Source organism: Falco cherrug, chromosome 1 (genome assembly GCF_023634085.1).
Source record: "Falco cherrug isolate bFalChe1 chromosome 1, bFalChe1.pri, whole genome shotgun sequence".
Taxonomy (NCBI): domain Eukaryota; kingdom Metazoa; phylum Chordata; class Aves; order Falconiformes; family Falconidae; genus Falco; species Falco cherrug.
This window is the reverse complement of record NC_073697.1, coordinates 102,397,322-102,422,780: the sequence shown is the minus strand read 5'-3', so window position 1 is coordinate 102,422,780 and position 25,459 is coordinate 102,397,322. Positions and strand designations below refer to the sequence as shown.

Sequence of the window (25,459 nt, the reverse complement as noted above, 5' to 3'; positions counted from 1 at the left end):
CCCTGTGCCAGGGAAATAAAAGGTACTACTGCTAAATTATGCTTGTAAGTACCAAACCATAAGGCTTTCTAGAGGGAGTAAGGCCAACACACCGCCTGTGCACTGCGCTGAGGATGCTTAAATAACAAGCGGGTGCTGCATGACTTCTCTCTTCAAGAGGGATTTTGAGTGTAAGGGATGGTTGCTCCAAAATTCTGGTGTTTTCTTGTCCTGCACAAGCGGTTGCTGTGGGAAACCTTGGCCCCAGTGCTTGGGGGTGTGTGTGATTGGTGTGGGCTGCCCTGCCCCATGTCAGCACTGCCTGCTCCAGTCTCGTCCCCGCTGTCATGGAGCACCCGTGCCCCGCTGGAGAGCGGCAGCCGTCATGCTTTGGGCACGAGGGATTGCAGAGCTTGGGAGGGGCAACTTCATCCCATTCCTGACTCCTTTCCTGCTCTGGCATCTTGGGGAGCAAGGACGTGGTGGCAGGGGCTTGGCCCTGGAGATGTCCTCCGTGGTGTCTGCAGTGACGTGGGATGGAGCACAGCCACAGTGGGAACAGAAAGTGCAGAAACTGCTTCAGCTGCGTGGCTGGAAATGTATCTGTACGTGTTGTTTCTTCCGACAAAAGGAGTAATTTGGAGAGATATCGTCTCTCAGAACTATACAAGGGAGCGTGTGGAGAAATGATTATTTCTTTGCCTTTTTTGCTGTTTCTCACTTTTATTATTTAGGTCTTTGTTCTGATACATCCTTATTATTTTAGCTGCCCTGGGTAATTGTGGTTTTCCCTTAACTTTGGAAGTTACTTTTAAAAGAAGGGAGGGGGGCGAAGATAAGGCAAAGCTGTTAAATGGGAAATCTATTGCTAATTAAGGCATGGTTTTGCTAATCGCCTTAGAAATGAAGTTATCAGCTGAAAAAGCCTGGAGTCAGTGTAATGAAAGTTAGGAGCAGGGTTTTTTTCCCCCGTTTCCTTCTGTCACAATACATTCAGAGATTAAAAGTTTACCTTGCAGACTCATCTTGACACCATTAGACATGATGTCTCTTTGCATTAACTGCAGGCAGGCTCGAGCTGTTCTAGGATATATTTCAGTCTGAATAGTTAAAATTTGGCAAAGTTAAAAGCAACTAAACTCAGGATCCTTTAATGGGAGCTGTCAGTGTTCATCATAGGTGTCACTTCACACTCCAGCTAGAACACCATGTCCAGGACCCAAGGTAGTCACTGTCCCTTCTTATCTTAGTATTTTTTTTAATTATTATTATTATTGATATCCCAGGGATGAGGAGGAGACAGCATTATATAAGGTGGTGGCCCAGGGGCACCAATAGTAGGATTTTTCATCTGGAGATGCTGATGGCTGAGAGGAGGAGGTGCTGTGCTCAGGCAGGGCACCATCCTGGCACTCCGCCGGCTGGAGGGGGGCAAGAGACCAGCCCCAGGTTTGCCTCTGAGCTTGCCAAAGTCCTTCTCTTTTTTTTTTTCTTTGTTTTTTTTTTCCTGATAGCTTTCTTTGTGCAAAGAACAGATGGTGAGCCTGGATTCCCCTGTATGGCTTGCAGCCACGTGAAGGGAAGGGGGATGTACAAGTTTTTCTGACATGCCAGGGGAAGGAGCCCTTGCGTCAGTATTTTCTGGTGAAAATATTCTCCTTAATTAAATAATTTTATCTTCTGCTTCCCTGCCAGTGGGCACCATGGCATAGCAAGGGCTGCTTGCAGAAGGCTAAGGAGGGTAACAAGTTTTTCTTAATATATATGCATTAATTAAACCTCTGTTTTCAAAGTTGATTTTTTCACCTATTCTTTTGCTAGAGCTGTGGCTGTGCCTCCCCCTGTGTCCTTTGCTGCCTGGTGGGTGCTGGCTGGACTTCGATGCTGCTGCACCTGCACCCAAGGGAGGGAGCCCCCAGGGTCCCAGCGCTGTGGGGTGAGCGCAGGGGGACAGCACGCTGTGGAGGAAGCAGCTCTGTTCTGCTGGAGAGGCTGGGGTGGAACAAGGCAGCAGCCCGTCATGCTCAGCATCCTCCTGCTGCTTGCCCCAGGTGGCATCCAAACGCATCTTCTGGGTTGCTCCGTCCCAGCAAACCAGGCCTGTAAAGCACTGCTGGCACCAACACTGCCAGCCTCAAGGCGTGGGCACGGCCAGCCCCTCCAACGCGTATCTCCAGCCCTGCTCAGCTGGGGAGCACAAATGGTGCCTTCAGCCTGGTGTGGCACAGGACAGGCTTTCGGCACCCTGCCGGGTGCTGGGTCTCCTCTGGGTCACCCTTTGCTGCCTGGCTGGCTCCTTCGACATCAGGCAGATTGCCAAAAGCCTTGTTTAAATAATGCTCCTCGGGAGTAATTGCCAGCTCTGGCAGACAGGAGCAAAGCAAATGGATAGCTGCAGTGCATTTTTGAGGGCAAAGGGGATTATGGACAGTAATTGTTCTGAACTGCATAATACTCGGAAAACTGTTTCTGTGGCTGCTGCGATGAGCTGGTCAAGCGAAAGTGGGATTTTCTCCCTGTATCTATTACACGCCCAGAGGACTAACAGTACACAGTGTTTTGTGAGCAGTCTTCTATTCCCCCTCCATTAGCAGCAGTGCAGTAGCCGCAGGGGATGTGCCCTTGCCGGCAATGCCAGGGTGCCTTCTCCCTCGCCTTGCTTCTGTCCCATCTAACAGGGCTGGTCACTGTTGTTTTCCAGGATGCTCCCAAATGCTGCGGTTAGTCACGTCCTAGATGCATGAAGGATGTGTTCTAGGAATGAAGACCTATAGAGTGCTCCATAAAAGCACTGTAAAAACAACTGATTTTGCAAATGGAGGCTGAAGGCTGGTGGCAGAGGAGATGCTGATGTCTTGGCCGGGAGGTACATGTGCACACGAGGGGTGCCTGGACCTCCCTTTGAAGCTCTGCTGCTGTATTGCATCAGACCTGCTCCCCATTTTGGGTTATCCCAGTGAGGTCACTGAGATGCCAGCTCTTTCACAAATGCTTTCGCACCCTATTGACACCTTCCTGCTTCTGAAGGGTGACCAGAAAGCGAAGGTGGGTTGCCCCATCACTGGAGCATGGTGATGAAGTCTCACACTAACCAGAGGTTGCCTCCCACATGTGCAAAAGCTTCTAGAAGGTAAATGGCTGGTGCAGTTTCAGCTGTACTCGGATATTTCACTGCCTGAGAGGAATTGCTGTTTTTCCATGCTGAATTGTTAGGACAGTTACATTTTGCTTGGAAAATAATTGCGGATGTATTACCCACCAGCTATCTGAAAAACACATCAAAGATCTCTGGATGATGGATTTGTTTTCTGTTTGTTTCTCTCGGATTTCTTCACTAGAATTTGGGGTTAGCTGGTTATTTATAAATCCAGGCATCTTTCTGTATGTTTGATTACTCCTATGTGTAGAGTAATGGAGAATTTACTGAGTCACCATCATTTACTGGAGGGGGATGCTTCTATTTTAATTCTGTGTCTCTTTACGGGTGGATGAATGGCAAGCTAATAGTTGTGTTGGAATTTGAATGTCAGAAAACAAGAGAAACTTGAGACTTGCTCGCCATATTTAACCTGTTGTGTTACATACTCTTTCTTTAACATGCCTTTACACAGTCTTTAAACATGCTTTTACATGCCGTCCATGCATATTTTGTCAAATGAAATGAACGTGACTTCATCCTTTGTAGGAAGCAATATAAAATACACTGCCTTGTTGAACAGGCTAAACATGAATTAATTTGGCAATGCCTTATTTTTCTGATTGGTCTTAATGTTGTCCCGGCTCTCGATTACCCATCTACTAAGAGATAATTCCTCAAGGAATTAGCAGAAACAACTTGCTGGATTGATTGTCCTGTTAATGCTGTTAGTTGCAGTAAATAGTCTGTCTTAAGGGATTGTAGGTTTATTTGCTATGAACGCGAAAAATCTACTTAATGGGAAGGTAATCTATCTGTTAAAGGTCTTTGGTGGGACAAATAATTGCTCAATAGGGACATAAATGAAGGTTCCCAAAAAAACATCTGCCCTCAAGGTCTGAGTGCTACAGGGGTGAAGTTGCTGCAGGTTGGGACATCAGAGCGTCAGTGAGGCGATGACTTCCAGCCTTGCTGGGGGGATGGAGGTCCGCTGAGCCCTTTTGGTTGCCGTGTCTCTCAGCTTATTGGCACCAAGAGAACAAAGTCTGGGGCCTTTCTGTGGGCCATTCACCACTCCAAAGTCATGGTTATTGCAAGGATGAAGCATCACACTGAGGTTGTAGGGTAAGTGCACCTCATGCTTCGTGGCCAAGGAGGATGTCCCTTGGGTTGCAGCCCCTGTGCTGTCTCCTGTGGACCTGTTCCCATGCATTTTTGGATTTCAGCAGGAACAGAAAGTCCTTGCCAGGCCACATGGGAATAAACAATGTCTTCCTGGGGCCATGGTTTACTCCTCTGTATGCTGAGGACAGTGATGCTGGGTGTGACTTGGCCATTTCCCATGCAATAGTTCTCTTCAACCCCATTGTTACCAGCAGATACATTTATAAATGCCTTGTAAAAAGAGTTATAATGACAATTTATGTTTTATTTAGGAGATAGAACTATGGTCTTTCCTTGCATAAGTGCCTTTTTTGAATTAAGTTTTTATTGATCTCTCTGGGACTGCGCTTGGATACGTATACAGCCAATGCCCTTTGCACAATGCCCAGCACTCTTTTCTCTCTCAGGTTATTCCAACCTGTGCATTTCAAGATAGTCTGTACAGATATTTGAGAAATCTCGGAAAGCTGTCTACCATCAAGCTATGTGAATTATCTAACTAAATCATGGAAAGACATGGAAAGACACCTTTACTGCTGGAGGCAAGCTTGCTGGAAAACGACATTTTAATTGTGGCACAGTTTTTACATTTTTTAAAATAATTATTCTGATCTCAAATCAGGACAAAACCTAACAAATCTGCCAAAGTGCAAAAAGAGGTGGTGCTGGGGATCTTCCAGGGCTGGCAGTTTTATTCAGCATTGAACCCAGCAGCTTTGGGAGCACCCAAGGGCAGAGCCTAATGCTTCGGTTTCACCGCAACTCTGAGAAACTAAAGAACTGAGCAGGCAAAAAGCACAGGCAGTTTCTGTCAGACTGTGGCCTTGGGAATATTCCTTTTAAAAGTATTTCTTTTCCTCTAGAACTATCTTGTTCACTTCTTATTTGCTTTACCAGTGTGTGGCCTGTTGCAAAACTTGGAGCAGACCTTGTGGACTTGGCTGGGCAGAGGCGAGCGTGGCTGTGCTGGAGAGGAGGGATGGGCATGCCCCTCATTGCAGACATCAGCTCTGAAATTGCTTTGCAGTCACGAAATTGTATTTTAAAGTGTTCATAAAGGTCAAATGACAGAACAGGAGTAAGATAGGAATTTTTATTTTATTTTATTTTTTCTACAGGTTTATGCACTAGCTAATAAAACAGGGCTTTGATTTTTTGATGATACTCTGCAGTGCTGCGAGTGAGAGCAGCACGGGTGGCAGGATTACGCTGAGTGAAGGTGTCCCTGCTGCACTGCCCCTTAGTCGCGTCAGCTGGGCTTGGGATGTGCGCGTGCCCCACGCCGGGTGGGCTCAGCCCACTGCCGAGAGATTAAAAAGGGGCAGCTGATAGAGCCAGGAGGCTCCTTGTGCTGCCGGGAGAGCGGATCGAGCAGGGTCGGTAAAATTTAGGGAACGCAGAAGGGGTAAAAGGTGGTGAGCCTGGAAGAGATCTCAGAAATGATGGGTGTTGTAACAACTGTGCAAAATGATAATGCAGAGCAGACTGCAAAACAGGCAAAACTGGGATTATTAGGCCTGTTCGGCATATGTGTTTGTAATGATTGCCCGGTGCCTGGTGTCCTGGATACGCATCTTTAATTTAAGATAAATAACTTCTTGATGTAGACAAACAGGGGGGGAAGAACCCAGGTGTAGCAAGTCTTTCTGTGAATTCCTTTCCGTGTGATAAAAAGAAGACCTTGAATTTATTAACTTGTACACTGTGATTTAAGGGAATTTTAAACAGCATGTGAAAAAAAAATAATGAACAAATGTTTTTAAGTGGGAGAAATCTGTCCCTGCCATATGTTTCACTGAGTCATCCCTTTTTCGGGAGATCTTGCCATGGTTTCAACTATTCCAGTTGCGAATCCTTTTTATTTAGTAGCAACATCACTGTAAACTCAGCGCCTGATCCTACAACGCGTTGAAACCACATACTGGATATAGACCCGATCCCTCTGAAGCTGACGTGTGTTTTGCTCTGGGCACAGGTTAAATTCTCTGTGTGTCTCACCATTGGGCAAAGACCAAACCTGGCTATGGGTTTTGGCTTGCCAGCCAAATGGTGTGATGCTCGGTGCTCACCAGGATATTACAGAAACCTCAAAACCCACCACTTCCTTCTCTTTAACGTGTACGTGGACCTGTTGGCATCACGGCAGAGCCCCGTGCTGACAGTGCTGTGCGGTTGCGTTGCAGGTGTGGCTGTGCGGTGGCAGCATGGAGGTCCTGCCCTGCTCCAGGGTGGCTCACATTGAGCGCAAGAAGAAGCCCTACAACAACAACATCGGTTTTTACACCAAGCGCAATGCTCTGCGCGTGGCCGAGGTGTGGATGGACGACTACAAATGGCACGTTTACATTGCGTGGAACCTGCCGCTGGAGGTATGGCCTTTGCACCCTTTCTTAAGTCTTCACTTTGTTGGGTTAGAAACTTGAGTTATAGAACATTAGTGCCCCTGGGTGAAGGAGAGCCATAAATACCCTGGGTTGCATCCCCAGCTGTGGAAGTCAGCAGAGCTCGCTCGGCTTTGACAGAGATGCTGCAAAACCTGCAGATTTTGGAGGAATTCCTACTGTTCACATCAGCCTTTTTATTTTCATTTCTAAAAATTAAACCTGTGTTATAGTGTTTATCTCTCTGTGGTGTGTTTACACAGCATGGGTTTATGTCATGATACTGCTCCGCAGATGGAGTCTGTGTAAAGTCAGTTGGCAGAAGGTTACTAATGCCAGCATCTTTAGTACATGAGGGTTTTTTCCTGCTGCTCAGGCAGGTCCATGTCATGTGCAGCCCAACCCAGGTTTCCCAGTTTGCAGATGCTGTCACTGCCCAGAGCTCACTGCAAACAGTATGTGGTCCAGGTCCCTGGGCCATTTGGTTTCCCAGTGTTGGGAAAGTCGAGACCACCAGCACTTCAAAATGGTGTTCACAGGTAAAGGATTGGAGGTTGGTGGCTCACAGAAGGAGATCCCCTCCTAGCAGCACCACATGGAAGTGCCCCAGAAATGCTCTCTTTAAATAGCTTTGGTGGTTGTATTTATTTTTGCACGGAAATGCTTGGATTTTCTTAGATCTGAAACATTATTTTTCATGTAAATCCTGCCACATCCCAGTGTGGTGCATCATTGGAAACCGTGGGGTCCCACCAGCAAGACAAGTTGGCCAGGCCCAGGGGACACATGCTGTGTGTGGACCTCTCTAGGTGATTCCCAGCACTTCTGCATAAAGCTCTATGGGCTCCAGGAGGGCTTTATGGAGGTCTGAGGCTGCTGCTCGGCTCTGGTCCCTATGCAGGTTATGTCCAATCATGAAACCCAAGAGCATCTCCTGCCTCCCGGCTCTCAGCCCTGCCTGGAGCGCACTGGGAGCACCCCCAGCTGGGCTGGTCCCTCCATGTCCTGCCTGGGGTCCTGCCAGAAGAAGGGGTGGTGGGGAGGGGGAGACAACGATGCTCTTCAGGTTATGGGTGGGTTGAGAATTCTGGTGGGGGCCCTGCAGAGTCCCCCAACACCCACTCCACCTGCAGTGTACTACAAGTGCTGGGCTGCTCTGTTCAAGTGTGTGGAAAAACTGTTGCCACAAGTGGCCAGACCCCATGTGAGCAGTTATTTACAGCGACCCTTTTGGTGCTAAAAATAAACATGAAATATTCATAACTTGCAGATCACACCCCTGCACAGCGCTGCTGTGGTCCTGGTCCTGCTGCGGCAGCATCCCTGGCTGGCAGCTCTGTGCTCCGGGGCATTTTGGAAAACATTAAAACGTAAAAACATGAGCTGCTGCTGCTGCTTTCTGAGGAAAGGTTACATCTGGGGAGAGTTACTGGCATTTAGAGCCAGGGTAGCTGCAGCTTCGTACTGCATTAGGGAACAACAGGTACCTGGGCAGGGTCGATGAGCTGCCTGCGCTGATGGTTTGTGGTCCTGAGGGTGGCAGGGAGCCCTGGATTAGTTCGTTATTGAGAACAGATGAACAGAGATGGAGAGAAATGCTGTTTATGCAGCGAGCTGCAGGAGGGCGCTGGTGGTGATGGGCACCGCTCCAAGTGTTCCGAGAGGCAGAGAGTTGCCTGCAGGACTGAGTGATTTCAGGTCTGTCTTAAAAATAGGTTGCAAGATCCAAACATCCATAGGCAGGAGTTATAAATTGCTGCAGGTTCAGCCCCAGTCCTTGGGCTGATTCTTTTTCAGAGGTGAGACACCATGCTTCTGCTCAGGAACAGCTTTGGAGCACAGCAAAAACGTATTAAAATTAATTGGGAACCCACAGGTCCTGTACGGCTCAGAAAAGGCAGCATTACATGGACCAGCCTTGGGGGATGGGTCTGGAGAAACAGACCTGGGTTACCCTAAAAACAATTTGAGGTTTTTACATAGGTCTTAGCAGTAAAATTAAGATTTAATTTTAGAGAAGCCTTGTTTGACAGGCGGTGTTGTGCAGGGGGTTATGGATATACAGCGAATTACTTTGTGATGCTGCTATATTAAAAACCAAGCCAAACTCCATGCACTGAATATTTCAGGTGCTGACTGGTTTGTGGCCCTGTTTTGCTCTGCATCCCATCTCGCCCACTCAGATTTCAGCCTGTCCTACCTGTCTACACTGAATCATCTTTATTTTTACCTATGAGCTACCAGTCGTGCATTAAAATGGTGTCTTCTCTAAAGCAGAGTGAATAATTCATTAGAAGATCATTACAAGTGTTGTAATGGAAAATTGCTTTCCCAGCTGTATTTAATGATCACTACAAAAGACAAGAGCAGGAGCTAAAACAGAGTAGAAACCCAGACACCTGTAGGAAGGAGCAGAAGGGGCTGCAGTGTGCCTTTGGTTTCCTTCCTGCTGCATTAGTTCCCCAAATTCTGTAATGGAATAAAAGGTTAAAGGGGGGGCAGCTCTCTTCAGACCCTGCTCCTGGCTCCTGTAAGATTATTCCTTCGGGGACAGGTACCATAGCTTTGTCTGCTTCTAAATTGTCTTGAGCAGTGGGGTTCCTCTGTGTCTCCAGGGAGACTATTTCACTGCGTAATTGTCAAAATTGTCAAGAGGTTTTTCTGAGGTTTAGCCTCACCTTCTCTTCTGTAATTTTTATCCTTTATTCTTCGCTCTCTGCCTCTATTATATGAGTCCTAGACCTTTCTCATTTTTCTTCTTTTCTTTTCCCCCCTTATTTTATACCTTTTAACCGTGCTGTCCTCTGTGTTGCCTCTTAGTAGGGTCATGCACCCTTGGTGTGTCAGGGGAAGGGTTTTGGTGCTCAGTGCACAGACGAGGGGTTCCACTTCCAGCATTCAGCACGTGACCACCTTTTAAATCCTGATGTACATTCACCGTTAAGTTCTTCTGGAAGTCCTGTACGTCAGTACCTAAACAGGAGGTGAGATCTCTCAAAAATACTTTGTCATTGGGCCCGTTGACAGGTTCAGTCTGGCTCAGATGGATCCAAAGCCCAGGGGAATCGGTGAATAGATTCAGCTCTGTCACACTCCACTTCTTCTGTTTCCTCCAAAACCTATTCTTCTCCATTTGGGTCCTCTTTTCTAAATTACATCCCAGGACCAAAATGTGCCCAGCATCAGCCTGGTGGCCATTGCAACAATGCCTTCAGAACCTTCAAAACCTATGAGAGAAGTACATGTCCCATGCTCACAGTGGCTCTGAAACCCAAATCGTCTTTCCAACTTCTGTGAGGATGGTTTAAGCCTTGGACACACATGCCAGAATTCCCTGGCATAGCCTCTGTGTGGAGTTACTCAGCTGTTGGCAGTTTCCAGGCAGCTTGGAAGTGATATCAAACATCAGTGAAATATGCTCGTTTTTAATCTTTGTTAAGAGTAACTGTTCAGTGATGTGTTGTGTCTTTGTTTTTCAGAATCCAGGTATTGACATTGGGGATGTTTCTGAGAGAAAAGCGTTAAGGAAGAGCTTGAAGTGTAAAAATTTCCAGTGGTACCTGGACCACGTTTATCCAGAGATGAGAAGATACAACAACACCATTGCTTATGGCGAGGTAATTAAGGCTGAGAATCCCTTAGATCAGGCTGGTAATACTTCCAGCTGGTGAGGCTCTGATGGGAAATAGCCCCCAAGGAGGGGAATATCCTTGATGGGGAAAGCTGGGCCACTTCAGCCTGGAGAGGAGAAGGCTGAGAGGGAAGCTCATCCATGGCTACACATATCTTAAGGGCAGGCATCAGAAGAACGGGGCTGGGCTCTTTTCAGTGGTGTCCAGTGACAGGACAAGGGGCAACGGGCACAAACTACAACACGAGAAGTTCCTTCTGAACATGAGGAAGAAGTTGTGTTACCCTGAGGGTGGCAGAGCCCTGGCATGGGCTGCCCAGAGAGGCTGTGGGGTCTCCTTCCCTGGAGGCAGTCACAACCCAACTAGACGCGACTGTGCACCCTGCATGAGGTGACCCTGCTTTAGCAGGGGTTGGACTGGATGGTCTCCAGAGGTCCCTTCCAGCCCCCACCATGCTGTGATTCTGTGAACATGAATCAAAACCTATTATTTGTGTATAATTTTCTAAATTTGTATAAATCTGTTCACAGTTTCTTCTAAAAACCTATTTTGGGATTTATTCTCATCTGGAGACCATATACAGTAAAATATTCTAATACCTCATTTACTGATTTGACAGAAAATTATCTATGTTACCCATTGACTCCATGGATTAAGCAGCTGTATGTATATTTTTAATGCATAGTCATCTTATAAAACCCATTGACTTAAACTCAGCCTAATTCCTTACAAGTTCTCTGTAGGATGCAGCGCGTTGTCACAACAGCTTAAGGAATAGATAAAGTAAGGAGACTTAATTCAATCTCTGCTGGCTTTGAGACCATACTGGGAATATAAAAACAGGCATTTATGGGCTTAATACTCTGTTGCAATAGGTCTTGTGAAACAGTGGCAGTTTGAGAAGGCTTCTTGAAGCAGAGCCTGAGCACCCCAGATGGACATCAGTTTTAAGAAAGATTTATTACCAAACTTACTTAATGCCTTCAAGCTAAAGCCTCAAAAAAAATAGTGTTTTCAGAGGCGTTATTGCAGTTGCCCTACATGGGGAGCCTGAAGAGAGGACAGCTCTGTGTTACCAGACCTGGTGGCTGGGGTTCAGCAGCCACTTGGCTTTGTAGCATGAGCCCAGCCCTTCCACGCTCCGTCCGAAGTGCATCCTTCAGTACCTGACGGCTGGTTTGCCATCGCTGTGCCTCCTCCTGCATCCCTGTGATGATTCGAAGGGGCTCCTTGTGTTAGCTGGACTTTTTTCCCTGCCTAGTTGAGCACTTTGAGATTTCAATGAAATACAAGCGATTCGGCATTGATTTCAGACTCCTGGCAACATGCTGACGATAGTCTAAAAATATGTTTGTTACCACCATGCACGGCCAAATACAAAGAAAACTCTGTTCAAGGAAGTTGGCTGCTTTGAATGGTGATTATTATATAAAAGCAGTCATCATTAGGCCTTGTATTTAAGGAAAACATATGGCGCATTAAACCTTTCTCTGCCTGATTATGCCTAGTGATATAGCACCGCATGTTCGTTCTGTAGCAAGGGGCTAGAGGCATTGCCGCGTGCCGGTTTATTGCTTATCTCTGAGGAGACAGGACCGTATAACTCTGCGCTCTTTATTTCTTACAGCTTCGAAACAACAAGGCGAAAGATGTCTGCCTTGACCAGGGCCCACAGGAGAACCACACAGCAATATTGTACCCGTGCCACGGCTGGGGACCGCAGGTGAGGACTTGCTCTGTGGGGACCACGTGTGCCAGGAGCAGGCGGTACCCGGCAGAGGCTGGATGGGCAGAGGTCAGCCGCGCACCTCGCCTCTTGGCTTCACCCTCAAATGTATAAGGCCCACCTTCTTCTTAAAAATACCTCAGGTATAAAGGTACATTTTCCCAGCTTCTCTTAGAGTAGCTATTTTCTGGATCACCATAATCACGCCAGAGCTTCAAGTAAAAGCATAATTTGGAAAAATCTTCCAAATGAGGGTAAATAATGCTGAAAGCAAATAGCCAGTGAGCAGAGCAGAACACACACAAGCAGAACGTTTTAAGACCTTTCCTTTCTCCTTCACCCAGCAGAGTAAAAACTACCCTCTGGGTAAAGAAAACAAACAGTGCTTTTTAATGGAATGATAATTAGCCATTTCAGCTGGACTGGGGTTTACCATAGCATTAGTTTTCTAGCACTCCTTTTGCCTTTCCAAAAGTTTGGAGCAACCCAGAAGCTTCTTATCCTAATTCTAGATTAAAAATTATCATTCCAAGATCCACTCTAGATCTCATATCTTATAGAGGATTAGTGGATGTGTCAAATACTGAAAGTTAGTGATGATAAACTGATTCAGCCTCTTCTGTGGTTTTATCTCTTACCATATTTTAAAAGGAAAGCAGCATGGGCGTACTGCTGGTTCCGTCGCCGTAGAGCTAGAACAAAAGGGGGTACCACACCTGCTCTCACTGCTGGCATGTGTTAAACCAACAGCAGACTCTAAGCTGGACTTTCAGGATTTGCAGCTCCAGGGATCTCTGCCTAGTTCCCCACTAACTTTTCCTGGGTGCTTTTCTTTTATCTCTGCCCATATCCCCAGTTCGGTATTTTGCCTACATTTCCTTTGTGTTTTTCTTTTTGTATACCTAGTGGTCATCATCTGATCATGCAAATCCCTTAGCACAGTATCCTTCTCCCCTACAATCTTTAAGGAGAAAATACAAGTTTCCCTTTAAGCCTGGAAGCAGAATGGCCATCTTATGACATACGGGGTTTTCAAGAATTACGATGTGATATTTTAGGGTTTTTTTCATTACCAAAATCATGACTGACCTTCTTAAAGCCACAAAGTAGCAGCACTTGTTCTTCTGGCATTTTAGCTCTATGCAGTGAGGCCCTGGGTGCTTATCCTCAGGATCTGATGTGTGTTCAGGATCTGATGTGTGTATCTTGTATCTTGTTTGCATTTCCCATGTAAATGCTGTGGCTATCTATGTTGGAAATTTAGCCAAGGCAGAGAGGTTGCGGATGATGGGCTCTTCTGTCACTGTGCTTGCCTGGTGTGTAGTGGCGATGGGTGGAAACAGGGATAAACTCCTCTGTGACAAGGCTGTTTCTTCTGTTGCTTTTCTTTTCTCTTTGTTGAAAAGTCCACGCTTGTTGCCAGACAGAGGTATTTCCCTGTTATCATGGATCATCCGCATTTTTACTGAAGGGGTTGCGTCTACTGATCAGCTTAGAAATTAGGGGAAAACTGTGACTAAAAGCGGTCTGAACACCCCAGTTTGTAGGCTGGTACCATCACCTACACTCTCTCAAAAGAAGGCAGGACGTGCCACAGGAGGAGACCGTGGTACCTCCCACAGCGGGTAAGTCCCGCCTGTTGTTCTCCATCGCCAAGAAGATGAGTCTTACACTTGGAGGGACACCTCACATTGATCTGGGAGAGAGTGGGTGAGACAATCCCATTCCAGCTGTGCCTGGATGCTGAGTCAGGTAAATTTAAGGTGTCTACAGAGATTTCTTTTTATTTGCAGGACAACAATCTGTCTTCGCATGTTTTAGGGAAGACCTGCCCTCTCATTGAACATATTCTCATCACTGTGCTATATGGGCTGTGTTCTTCCCTCACCCAGGAAGGCAGCCATGGCTTGTCATTCCACCATTTTCTGCCTTGGCATCATGATGTTGATTATTCTGGCATTGGCCATGCCTCCCAACAGCTTATTTTAACATCACGACTGCAGCCCAGAGCTGTCAGTGCTGGCAGGTGACACAGGGTTTAGGCTGAGAACTGCTGGATGGGCAGTAAGCCTTGTGAGCACCAAACTCTGGGTGAAATTACTGGCATGACAACAAACTGCCGTGATGAAGCACCACAGGTGACACAGCAGTGTTCCATCAGAGGCAAGGTACTGTATCAAACCTTCGTCTCCACCCAGAAGTGTATAAATTACATAGGAATGCTCAACAGCAGGGTTTGAATTCCTGCTCTGTAAGCCTACCCTGCTTTGCTCCAGGTCACTGGGATCTCCGTGCAGGTCTGGGGAGGGAAACTTCTGGTTCCTTCGTAGTGTTAAAAAAGAAAGCAGTGTTGGTTGCATTCATTAAGACCAAAACTGTGAAATACAACATAATAAAGACCAGCCCATTAAGTACCTTCAGGTATTTGCGTAATAAAACCCTGCCTGTGAAAATTTCTCCCATGAATCAGAAAGGAGATCAGGGAGAGGAAGAAAATGCCGCACCAGGCAGTAGGGTTTCCCAGTTTATTTGTGGTAATTTATTTATTGAACAGGTTTCTAATTTAAGCAGCAGAGTGTTCCAGTTCAGAGGCTGCTGTGGCTAGTTTGCTGGGGCCAGCTGCATTCTAGCCCATGAAGGGTTGCAGCCTTTGGGTGTCTTTTTTTGAATACCCCAATATTCAATACCTGTGTGAATACCAGAGGTAGGTAAGCTCAGTCTTGGGAACAGAACTTTCTTTAATCCATTGGATGTTGCAGATTATGTCAGTCTGGCTCCTTCCCAGTGCTTGTGCAGCCCCTGCATGGGTGGGGGTCTTTGCGAGGTGGGGAGATGCCCCAGCTGCTGCTTTTCAGGTGGAAAAAACAGACTGGAGTTCACAGCAAAATCTTGTAGCTGTTCCCTCAGCTCTGGGAACATGTAATCCCATTCCTGGTAGCTTTCCTGAGACAAGATACAACTTTTTTCTCACGTCTTGAGGATTAGCTCATCAAATCTGGATGAAAAGCTGGGGCATTAATTGGAGCTTAGCAAAACAGGATGTCAACGCTCTGTTCTACCACAGGCCTCCGATATGGCTTAAACATGCCTTTTATTTCTTCACCTGCAAAATAAGCCTCGTTGGCATTAAGGATGAGTTGCAGATTGGGGTGGAACCCAGTGGGGACGCAGAGCTGCAGGACACTGCAGTGGTGGCAGCCTTAGTGAGTATCTGGCATCCAGCGTGCTCAAGGAGCTTCATTTTCAGCCTAAGAAATACATAGTTCAAGTGATGGGAATGCATAAAGAGCCCAGCCTCACAATGTGGTCACCCTGAAATGTCCAGGCTCACCAGGACTAAGTACTCCCAAAGCTCACCCGAGCCTGAGCTGTGAACTTCAGGAGCCACCTGAGCCTAGGAACCAGCTGCGGGAGTCCTTCGGGGTAGAGGTAAATCTCACTTTGGTTTATCTTTGTCTTTAAACAATGATCAGTCAACTGTGGCTGATTGAGTTATTGCTAAATATAACCTAGTTGTTGCTTAAAAGGACACAGGCTTTTTCTTAAATGGCACAAACTGCCTTTTGGACTTTCTGGATGGAAACTTAAACCCCAAAGTGCATTATAGTACGAGAAACTGAATTAGCTTGATAGTGTCTGCTAACACTGGGCTTTAAGATGAATGGTTAAAAGCAGGCTATTTATTTTTTCCTCAGCTGTTTTTGTGATTAAACTTAACGATGTTTTCTTTTCCTACCTGATGTTCTGAAGTCAGATGTTGCAGTGCTGCTGGCTCCCTTCAGCTCGCCTGTCGCACAAGCTCAGCACAGATTTTTCTTCCTGGTCTTCCACCTCCACGCTGTCCCTTCCTTCTCCAGCTGAGAGCCAGTTCTTGGCAGTTCTTTTGTTTCACGATACATGCAATTAGTTTAACTCCTTGAAAATGCTTTTTAGAAGTAGCTATCAGTGAGTGCAGAAGCTTTGAAATTAGCCTTTTGCAGAAGCATGAGCGCCACGCAAAAGAAATCGGGCTTTCACTACTACTGTTTAATTAATGGGCTGCGTGTTGTAATTTATTGCTGGGAATATAGTTAGAGGTAATGTAAACGCTTTGTTCAAATAGCTCGCTTTTTTTATAAAGATATATGTGTAAAAACCACTAGGAGTTGTAATTCCTTTGGAGTTTTTCAGCATCTGAAAGACACGCATGGTGCCTGTGCTGGGTGTTCATGTGGGGCCCCAACATCACCACTTCTCTCCTTCACGGGTGGCCTGTCACATACGTGTTGAAAAGCATTTCACAATTAAGGAGCAGGTTCCTCAGCGTCGGCGAGCGAGGCTGAGGTGTAGGCTCCTGCTGGCATTTTACTGGTGCAAGGACAGCGGTGTTGTGGGTCCTGCTCCCTGCCTTGCTGGGTGACGTTGGGATTCTGTTGGAAGTACTCACTCTAGGTCCATGCCCCACCCCCACCCCCCGGCTAGTGTCTGCTCAGTATCTGTAGATGAGCAGCCCCGCTCAGAGAGAGGGGGAGGGGTGTTCTCTGCGGGGAATCTGTCCCATTTGAGGCAGGGCAGCCTGTGCTATATCTCGAGTTTCTGCTCTCGCTGCTGGTGGCTGCTCATGGGTGTAAGCTAAGCATGCATCGTTCAGGTGGGTGCAGTGGGGTATGCTGGATCCCTGCCTAGTGCTGAATGCAGATGAGATCTTGGCTTTTGCTCACAACAGCTCTGTTGTAGCATCTATCAGTGGGGAAAAATTTTGGTTTTTCTCTTGTTTTCCCTTTAGCTTTCCGTTCTCCCTGCTTTCATTCACTTCCAGGTCAAATCATTATCAGCTTTCATGATGAAGTATCCTTTTATCCTGTAATTATATTGAGCCTGCTCGTGGATTTTTTTTTCTTCCTGATGGCTTCATCTTTTAAGCAATACATCATGAAAACACCTTGCCGTAATGATGTATTGCGCTAATAATATAGTAATACCTCATTGGAGTGACAGAAGTATGATGATATATTTAGGTGATAGAAAGCACTATAATACTATAAAACTTAAGATAATGTTCACCCAGCAGAGCATTTCATTTAATTATAGGATAAAATATGTTTTGCCCATTTAAGCATCAGAACTTGAGGACAAAACCATCAGTACTGAGATCATCCAGGACACAGCAGTATCAAGGGTGACAAAATAGCACATCAGATTAAATTCTGTTAAAAAGAAAATACTGTATGCTTTACTTATGCTTGCTAATTGATGATCTGCTTGGTGCAGAAAGGAAGCTAAGCAACCCTAAATTATTTTCCAATAGAGTCAATGAAGGTCATCAAGGCTTTTATTTCCCAGGTGCTAAGATGTCTAATTAACTTTCCCCCATCCCTGAGATGCAGCCAGCCAGAAAAAATAATCAAAGAAGATGTATTGGTGGTGCAAGTTTGCCAGTGGGAGATCAGCCCCAGCGAGGTGCCAGGCACGTGTGTGGCCCCTCCGCTCCCAGCACCAGCAGGGCTGTGGGTCCCCCCCAGGGCACAGCATCCCCCGAAGCGGTACCTGGAGGCGGGGGCTTTGCAAGGTGCCGTTTTACCCGGGGTGCAGTTTTACCTGGAAGGGTGTCCCTGAGGGGCTGGGGTATGAATCGGTGTGTCTGCCTGGGGACGTGCCTTTTGGCCCTTTCCATAGATTGAGAGTTTAAGACCCCATCGGTATTAACCACTTCTAAATGGTGAGCTTGTTCATCTTTTTAAACTGGTTTTCTTTGGTCCTTCCTCTTGGTCTTTCCCTTTGTCTCCTGTCCTGTGCTGGGCTGGTAGCTCCATGTTTGTTTTTTTCCTGCTGGATTGACCGTGCCCCTCGCCACTGGTTCAATGGTGCCTGGTCCTGCTCCGCGGGCAGCCAGACACGGGACAGATCACTTTAAAGGACAGACATATTTGGGGGGGGCAAGAGAGCAGGATTTGAAGTCAGATGATTTCAGTGATTTGTCTTCCCACAAAGCCAGGAAAACATAGTCTGGTTATATGTAGTATCATTGGATTTAAGAGGTTCTGTGATGTGGGCTGTCATTAACCTTCTGAGGCTGGACCGCACTTTGGCAAAACCTCCTTCTCATCAAGGAAATCGTGTCCTTTGGAAGAACAGACAAACTTCTGTTGTCTTTAAGCACCGCAATGACCATGTGAGGACGTCATTGGTGACTGCAAAGCAGCCATGGGATCTCCAAGGGATCCTGAACAGCCTTGTTCAGACACTTGCTGGCAGAGACAACATTTTTGGGGTGGTCAGCAGTGAAAGAATGAAGAAGAAGAAGGACAATCCTTAGGAAACATCTGAGAGGAGAAAGCTGATGTGGACCAACAGGTGGAAGAGCCTTCCCAGATCCTGTGGGAAGTGCTTACCTGGCTGTGCTGTGAGGGTGAGGAGGGAAAGAGCACAGACCATTCTGGTGGTGCTGGGTGGATTGCGTACACCCCTGGGCTAGAGGGCAGGATTTACACAGCTGCATCACCAAGACTCCCAGACATGCTGCCCAAAGAAGGAGCAAAGTAAAATCCTGCTGCTGGGAAGCCCTTTGTGTGCTCCCCTGAGCCAAGGAGCGGTGTTGCCCCAGGGGTATTTTAAACTGATGCTGAATAGCCCTGTGAGCACTTCCAGAAGCCTCTTACATCTTGTTCACTCAACCTTCATACGTAGGCAATGGATGAGTTCTCAGAGATCATCACCTGGGGCTGTGCTGGCCACGTTGGAGCAGGCAAGTTTGTTTGAGGTGCCAAGTTGTTGAGTTGGTGAATTGCTGCAACCACTCGGAAGGTTTTAATAACAGCAGCATGTGTAATTCACTGATACCGTCAAGTATCTGTATGGCATCTTCAGTTTCTAAGGTAGGCTCAGGCACAAGCCCAGCATCTGGAGCTGCTGTTTAAAATGTTGGTCACCCTCCATGGTGATGAGTCAGAGGTGCTTCCCTCCTCTTACCAGGCAAATCCAGATAGAAAGTGCCAGCCAGGCTGCAGCTCTGCTCCCCGCGGCTGCCTGTGTGTTGGCCTCTGCTCCCTGTTTTCCTTTTTATTGCTCAAGAGAAACCCAGCAGCAGCGGCAGCAGTGCCTCAGCGCAGGAATCCCCTGTACCCGAGTGCTTCACCCCCCACTGTCGCCTTGTGGTTGAGACCTCCTGCTTGCTCTGGAGAGGAGCAAAATAACAGGAATTAAGGCATGAAAGGCAAAATATCCCAAAAGAAAAAAAAACTGTGAATGTCTTAGGAGCACGGCGGAGCTTGCACTTGCAAGTTAGATGGGATTTTTGGGAATAATTGCTCTCAGGTTGGACAATTGGACAGGCTTGAGGGCTGTGGCTGAGCCTCCTGCAGGCTCGGCAGAGCAGATCAGGCATTAGGCGGTGTGCTAGATCCAGACGCGTGTTTAGGCTTTATTTATCAGGCTATTATACATAGTAGGTGACACATCTAATAGATGCACTTAATGCATTTTTCATAATACCCGTGTTTGTTTTTCAGCTTGTTTTTTCTCCCTGCAGCCCCCGCCCCGCTCCCTTCTCAGGAAAGATTTGATTTTTGCTTTACTTACTTTTCCTACCACATTAAGCGATAACATGTAAGAGTAGAAATCATGTTGCCTTGTGGGCATTAGGCCAACTGTCTGAAGACAAGCTGCCAAACATCATAAAAAAAGAAAGTGTCTAGCACGCTAATTATGCATGTGGTAGGAAACATTTCGGAAGCAGGAGAAGGAGTAACTTGCCCATTTGGGACCTCAGTGATTTCTTCATCTGCCGTGGAGAGGGCTTGTCTTTTTTTTTTGTCTTTTCCTTCCTTGTTGCGAGACAAACAGCCTCATCCTGGGTGGTTGTGCTCAAATACTAACTCAGATGAGTTGCGTGGTTAAAAACATGCTGTCAGGATGCAAGCGCCGTCTCACTCAGGGGTTGGCTCATCGAAACGTCCAACTGCTACAAACAGACCGTGTGAGTCTAAGCCTTCGGCAGGGCTGGAGGTGCCGGGGGGGTCATTCCCAGGTTGCTGCAGCCTTGTGGGCAGGGCAGCTCCCTTGCTGGGAGCTTGGCACAGCGTGAGCTGAGCTCGGTGGTGGGAAGGATCCCCATCCTGCGGTCGGGCACCCCACACCTGGGGACACAGGGATCGGTGGGAGCAGGCGGTGATGGCTATGACTTTAAGCTCTGCAGGCTGCCCTTCCTTTCCACCTCTGCTGTGCCAGTGCAGCAGTTTGGAGGGGAAATTACTGTAAAGCTTAGAGAGACATGTACTGCTCTACACCGTCTTGCCAAAGGCTTTGGGGGCAGAGGAGCAGGTGCTGCACTGGGGGACAGGATGGGGCAGCTTTGCCCTGGGCTAGCATCAGCTTGGTGGTGTGGGCTGCTGCAGCTGAATCTGCCTGGGGTCAATGCCTTGGGAAGAGACCTCCGTGAGATGTGAAGTAGCAGAGGCTTTGCTTTGCTATACAGCACATTGTCTAAAAGTGTAACTCTGCCAGCAGCTGGGAGCAAAGCACCCCAGGCAGCCATCTCAAGGAAGCTGGAGGATTCAGCACACCTGTACCTACAACCAGTGTCACTGAGAGAAGGAAATATTGGCATCAAGCACCATACCTGTATCTGCCATTATTAGCTGCAGTCGGACCCTGCTACATTGTTCTAACTTGATTTTCAACATTTAATTATTCTAACTGAGATAACCCGAACTCCCAGTGTGATTTACTGTCTCTTTTTAAGCATCTGGGTCACAGATATGCTCAGTTAATTAACGTGCTGAATACTCTTTATTTGTCTGCTAGATAATGGATTGATTCATAATTTAAATAAGCAGCTGTGTATATCCTTCCCTTGAACTATAAAAGGCAGGCCACTGTCATTCATCTCTTTTCACTCCTGAATTTAAATATGCTTAGGGAAATATTTGGGTGAGATTCCTTAAACACTGCAAATGGAGGAGCCCTTTGTGTGTGGCCCCTCTGTGGCTGTCTCAGTGCTGTCTGGGTGCCAGCTGGGTGCTGCCCCCGAGAGCCTCCTGCCCTGCCAGATGCTCCCAGCCTGCATCCCCTTGGCAGCCCCGGCAGGTCCCTGGGAGCGCTGGCTGGTCGGATGCCGGGGGTGTCACAGGGGTCAGCTGCAACCCCGAGCCTTTGCTTCAGTGCCGAATCATGGGGGAGATGTGGGCTCGCATTGCTGCGGAACATGGCTGATTATAGATTGGCCCCCTTTGGCTGACGTTGCTGTCCGGCTGCTGTTGGAGATCTAGAGGGCTCTGCCAGACACTAGAGCAGCATCGTTAACAGGCCAAGGCAAGCCTGGCTCAGCAAGCATGCGAGGAGCCCCAGGCTGGGCCAGTGTGACTGCCAAGCCAGCTGGCTGCAGCTGAAAACCAGGGAAAATCATCCTTTGCCCCAGCCTACAGTGGTAAGGCCCAGGGGAGGCTGGAGGACTCTGCCCTGTGATGGGTTGAAGGCTCAGAGTTGTTCTTGTCCCTTCTCTGTGCCCCAGCTCCTCACCTGCATCTGCAAAAAAAACCCAAAAGCAACACACAAAAAAAAAAAGGCTGGAGAAAGTTGGGTTTTTTTCCTCTTGTGAGTTCTAGTTTCTCCGTGCACCATCCTCACAGTTTTTCCCTGGGGCTCTGCAAACCTGTTCTTTCCTCTGTCACTTTTTAACGATGCATCAAAGATACCGATGGTTGTCTTCCTCTCCTCCCTTGCTTCCCAGCTTGCACGCTACACCAAGGAGGGATTCCTTCATCTCGGGGCCCTCGGGACCACGACTCTTCTGCCTGATACCCGCTGCCTGGTAGATAATGTGAAAAGCCGCTTCCCTCAGCTCCTCGATTGCGAGAAGGTCAAGAGCAGCCTCCATAAGCGCTGGAATTTCATACAGGTTTGTTGCGAGTATGCCATGGATACTGCTCCTCTGCTTCCCAATCCATGAGTTGAGGCACATCATCTTTGGCATGAGAAGGTGTGGGACGAAGACAGAATGGTCCTGTGCAAGAGCAGGTGCCAGGTCCTTGGGCGGAGGGATGAGGTTAACAGGGATCAGGGGCAAGGACAGTATTTTAGGACAATTCACAGTAGTTTCCCTTTCTGATACCTTCAGGTGTATGTAACCTGCCCAGCTGATGACTTGCAGATTTCTTTTTTTCTTACAGATAATGAATGATGAAAAATACATGATAACACGGTACTTTTGTCCCAAAGCAGAGCATCAATAATATTCACTCTACAGAAGCATCACACCTTCCTAACGCAGGGGTATAGCCATGCTGTTTAAAGGTTACAGATGTCCTTTGGTTGCTGACATGTTGGGATACATGTTGCCAGTGATAGCGGTTGCTCATTCAATAAACATTGATTGTTTTAGGAATTATTTTATTGTTTGGATTGCATTACCGCCCAGCTAAGCGCTGTGCACTTTCCAGCGATGCACACAAGGACACAGCTGCACTCCCGGGCAGCGCACAGTCTTGGCTAGCTTCACAGGCTACCCCACATCTTCAATTTTTTTTAATATTTTCCCCATATCCTTTAATTTTAGAATGGTGCCATCCTGAACAAAGGAACGGGACGATGCTTGGAAGTGGAGAACAGGGGAATGGCCGGCATTGATCTGATTCTTCGCAGCTGCACAGGACAAAGATGGACAATTAAAAATTTCATCAAGTAAAGGGCAGAAGAGTGAGAGGAGTTTGACTCGAAGCACGGCTGACTTGGACTGATCTGACTGGACTCCTTTGGAAAGGACGAAATATCAAAACAGAGCTTTATTCGTGTTATTAGGAGAGGACATGGGGGAAAGGGGCATTTGTGTCTTTTTATTTTTATTGTGTATTAGTCTCCCACAGCTGATTCCAACTGTGTGAAATTGGGTCAGAACTGCTATTTTCTTCTGGCAAGCACTCTAAAAGGTACCACTTATTTCTGCTGGAATGACTGTAATAAGCTCATGCAGTCTTGTGAGCATTTTACTGACAGGGAATTGTTGCTTTCCCAGACAACCCCACGCTCTCCCAGAGGGCCGGGTAGGTTTGCGCCGCAATGGGAGTCGAGAGACCCTGGCTATATCTGCCTGGCAAGCACGAAAACTTACATGCTTGTGAGAGGAGAACATTGCCGAGCCCCAAATGAGCTGAGTTTGAAAGATGTGGTGTTTTGGTAGGTCCTCCCTCCTCTTCCTTTCTTGCCCCTACATCCAGCAGCCCCTTTCTTGAATCTGGGAGAGGCAAATCTCACCCGCAGTAGCTCCCATGGATCTTTCCAACCCTTAATCACAGGTGCCATCAAGCAAAATTCTGTTGAATAAAACCAGTGATCTCCCATCGTCTCCTCTCCACCGCCCACGCGCTGCTGTTGGCCCAGCCAGCCCCGTGCAACACCAGTCCCTCCCACGGAGGCTCCAGACAGGTTTTCCTTGAAAAAGACCTGGGATGTCTGCCTGCCTGTTGGGGCACTTGCCTGCCCTTGCAGGTGGCAGTCAGACTGACGCGTAGCGCGTAAGGCTTGGGAGATGCCTCCTGCCCCACGGGAGCCTGGGCAGCTGCAGAGCTACCTTGCCCTCCCGGCAGGGCTCTCAGCCTGGCACTGTCCCTTTGGAGACTCACCTTTACCCTTTTTTTGCTCTTTTCTTGTTGAAGTGAGGATGGATGCGCTGGTGAGTGCAGCAGGCTGAGAGCAGGCAACATGAGAGAAAGTCCTGCTCAGGCTTCCCTCCCGTGGAGGCTGTAGGGTTTGGTTTAAGGCATCCTTGCTCTGAACAAAGACATCAGTAACGGTAGTCTCATAACTTGGTAGCAGTGTTCTCCTCCTGAGGCTCAAGCCCACCTAATCCCACCTGGTCAGTGTGTGACTGTGGTGAAGGTCCACCCCAAACTGCATGTTGCTGCGGACCTTCATGAGCTGTGGTGAATTGAGGAAGGGAGAGGGAGGGCGAGAGACCCATAAATTCTTGACTTTGCAGTCACTTGAGGCTTGTTAATATGGTGGGGCGAACTCATCTGCTTTTTTTGGCCTGCAGTCATCTTGGCTACCATATCTACCCAGGCATCATGGGAGACCATTGGTTTGAGGTCCTGATGTCTGGCTACCTGGAAAAGGGAAACGTGGTCTTGTAAAGTTGCTTTACAACAGATGCTAGACTAATGGGTGGATACAGGCTTTGCTCAGTGGAAAGGAGAAGCCAGCCCATCTCCTGTCCTTCTCTTTCTGGTTGCCCTCTGGCTAGGGTGCACTAAAAATATATTAATATATGAGCCGTATGTGTAAATATGTTTCCCAAAGACGGGATGTGCACAGAGTTGTTTGCTGCAGAGCACTCATGCCTGTCTTCCATTTGCATCAGGATGAAGCTACCTGGATGTTTAATGAGTTCAATTTTCAATGCCATGCAGCAGGTTTATAACTGATGTTTTAGTAATTTATTGAACAGAAGCAGATATATTTCATGGTTCCTTCTACAGCAATGAGCGTCACATAGGACTGATTGTTCATTTAGGCTTGACAAGACTTCCTCATCCATTGGGGTTGTCTCTGCTGTTTTTTTTCCCTTGCTTCCTTAATGAAGTAAAACCTCTTAGTTGTCCTGAATTGCAAAGTAGGGAGTCAATGTAGAATTTTGCTCTCTTAATCGCTGTTGCATCATCTCTTGTGTAATAAATTCTAGCACTTACAAAACCAATATGATCACAATGTCTTTAGATGCATGATATGTTTGCCCTTACATTTGTTGCTGCCTTCTAAGAAAAGCAATTCGTTGATCAAGTGGACTCCAGGAAAGTCTGGGGGATTTGAGACTTCACAGCTAATGGTCAAAACGCTAAAATGCCCTTTAATTGAGGAGTTTGCTGTCATTCATCAGTGGAAGCCACATATTGTTTAGTGTTGGGAAAACCCTGCATGTTTCAGGATAAACAACCAAAAAGCCCTTGGATGTTGCCTGTGCTATAATTCACGGTTCCCAGTTCAGCTCTAGCCCTGCCAGTGCTCAGGGCGCCAGCAGATGGGCTTTGTCAGATTTAATCGTGATGGTATAAGGTGTCGCCGCCCCCAGCCTTCCATCTGCTTCAGCTGCTGGAGGGTTTTTGTCCCTGTCACCGGCAGCAGAAATGAATGTGTGGCTACACCTCGGCTACTGTCGTTGGCAGGATGTGCTTCAGCCACCAGACAGGAGGGACTTGCTCTATTTAACACACCGGATTGTCACCCAAAGTCACTCCGGGATGTCTATGCGGCTCCGCTCGGGAGGCAGCAGCCCTTGGCAGAAGCAGGGCGCACCACCGAGCATCTCCAGCTGCCTGGTGGCATTTGTGCTGCCTGTCGGAGGCAATGCACAGGCGCCCGGGAGCTTGCCTGCAGGCGATACAAGGTGACCTGGCGATGAGGATCCTGTTGGTGACGGCCTCTTTGATCCTGTAAAATATTAAGGTTCAGAGATGCCTTGCCTTCGTGCTCC

At 47.5% G+C, this 25,459-nt stretch overlaps 1 protein-coding gene across 1 annotated transcript in view; it reads left to right on the top strand.

Annotated features, from left to right (window-relative positions):
• The window catches only part of GALNT17 (polypeptide N-acetylgalactosaminyltransferase 17), a 213,560-nt gene extending 188,875 nt beyond the window's left edge, over positions 1-24,685 (top strand). The window contains exons 7-11 of the mRNA XM_055700832.1: positions 6,463-6,648; positions 10,140-10,277; positions 11,920-12,015; positions 21,725-21,892; positions 22,550-24,685. Coding sequence (XP_055556807.1) covers positions 6,463-6,648; positions 10,140-10,277; positions 11,920-12,015; positions 21,725-21,892; positions 22,550-22,678 — 717 coding nt within the window. The 3' untranslated portion in view covers positions 22,679-24,685. The remainder of the gene's footprint in view (positions 1-6,462; positions 6,649-10,139; positions 10,278-11,919; positions 12,016-21,724; positions 21,893-22,549) is intronic.
• Positions 24,686-25,459: the final 774 nt, after the last annotated feature.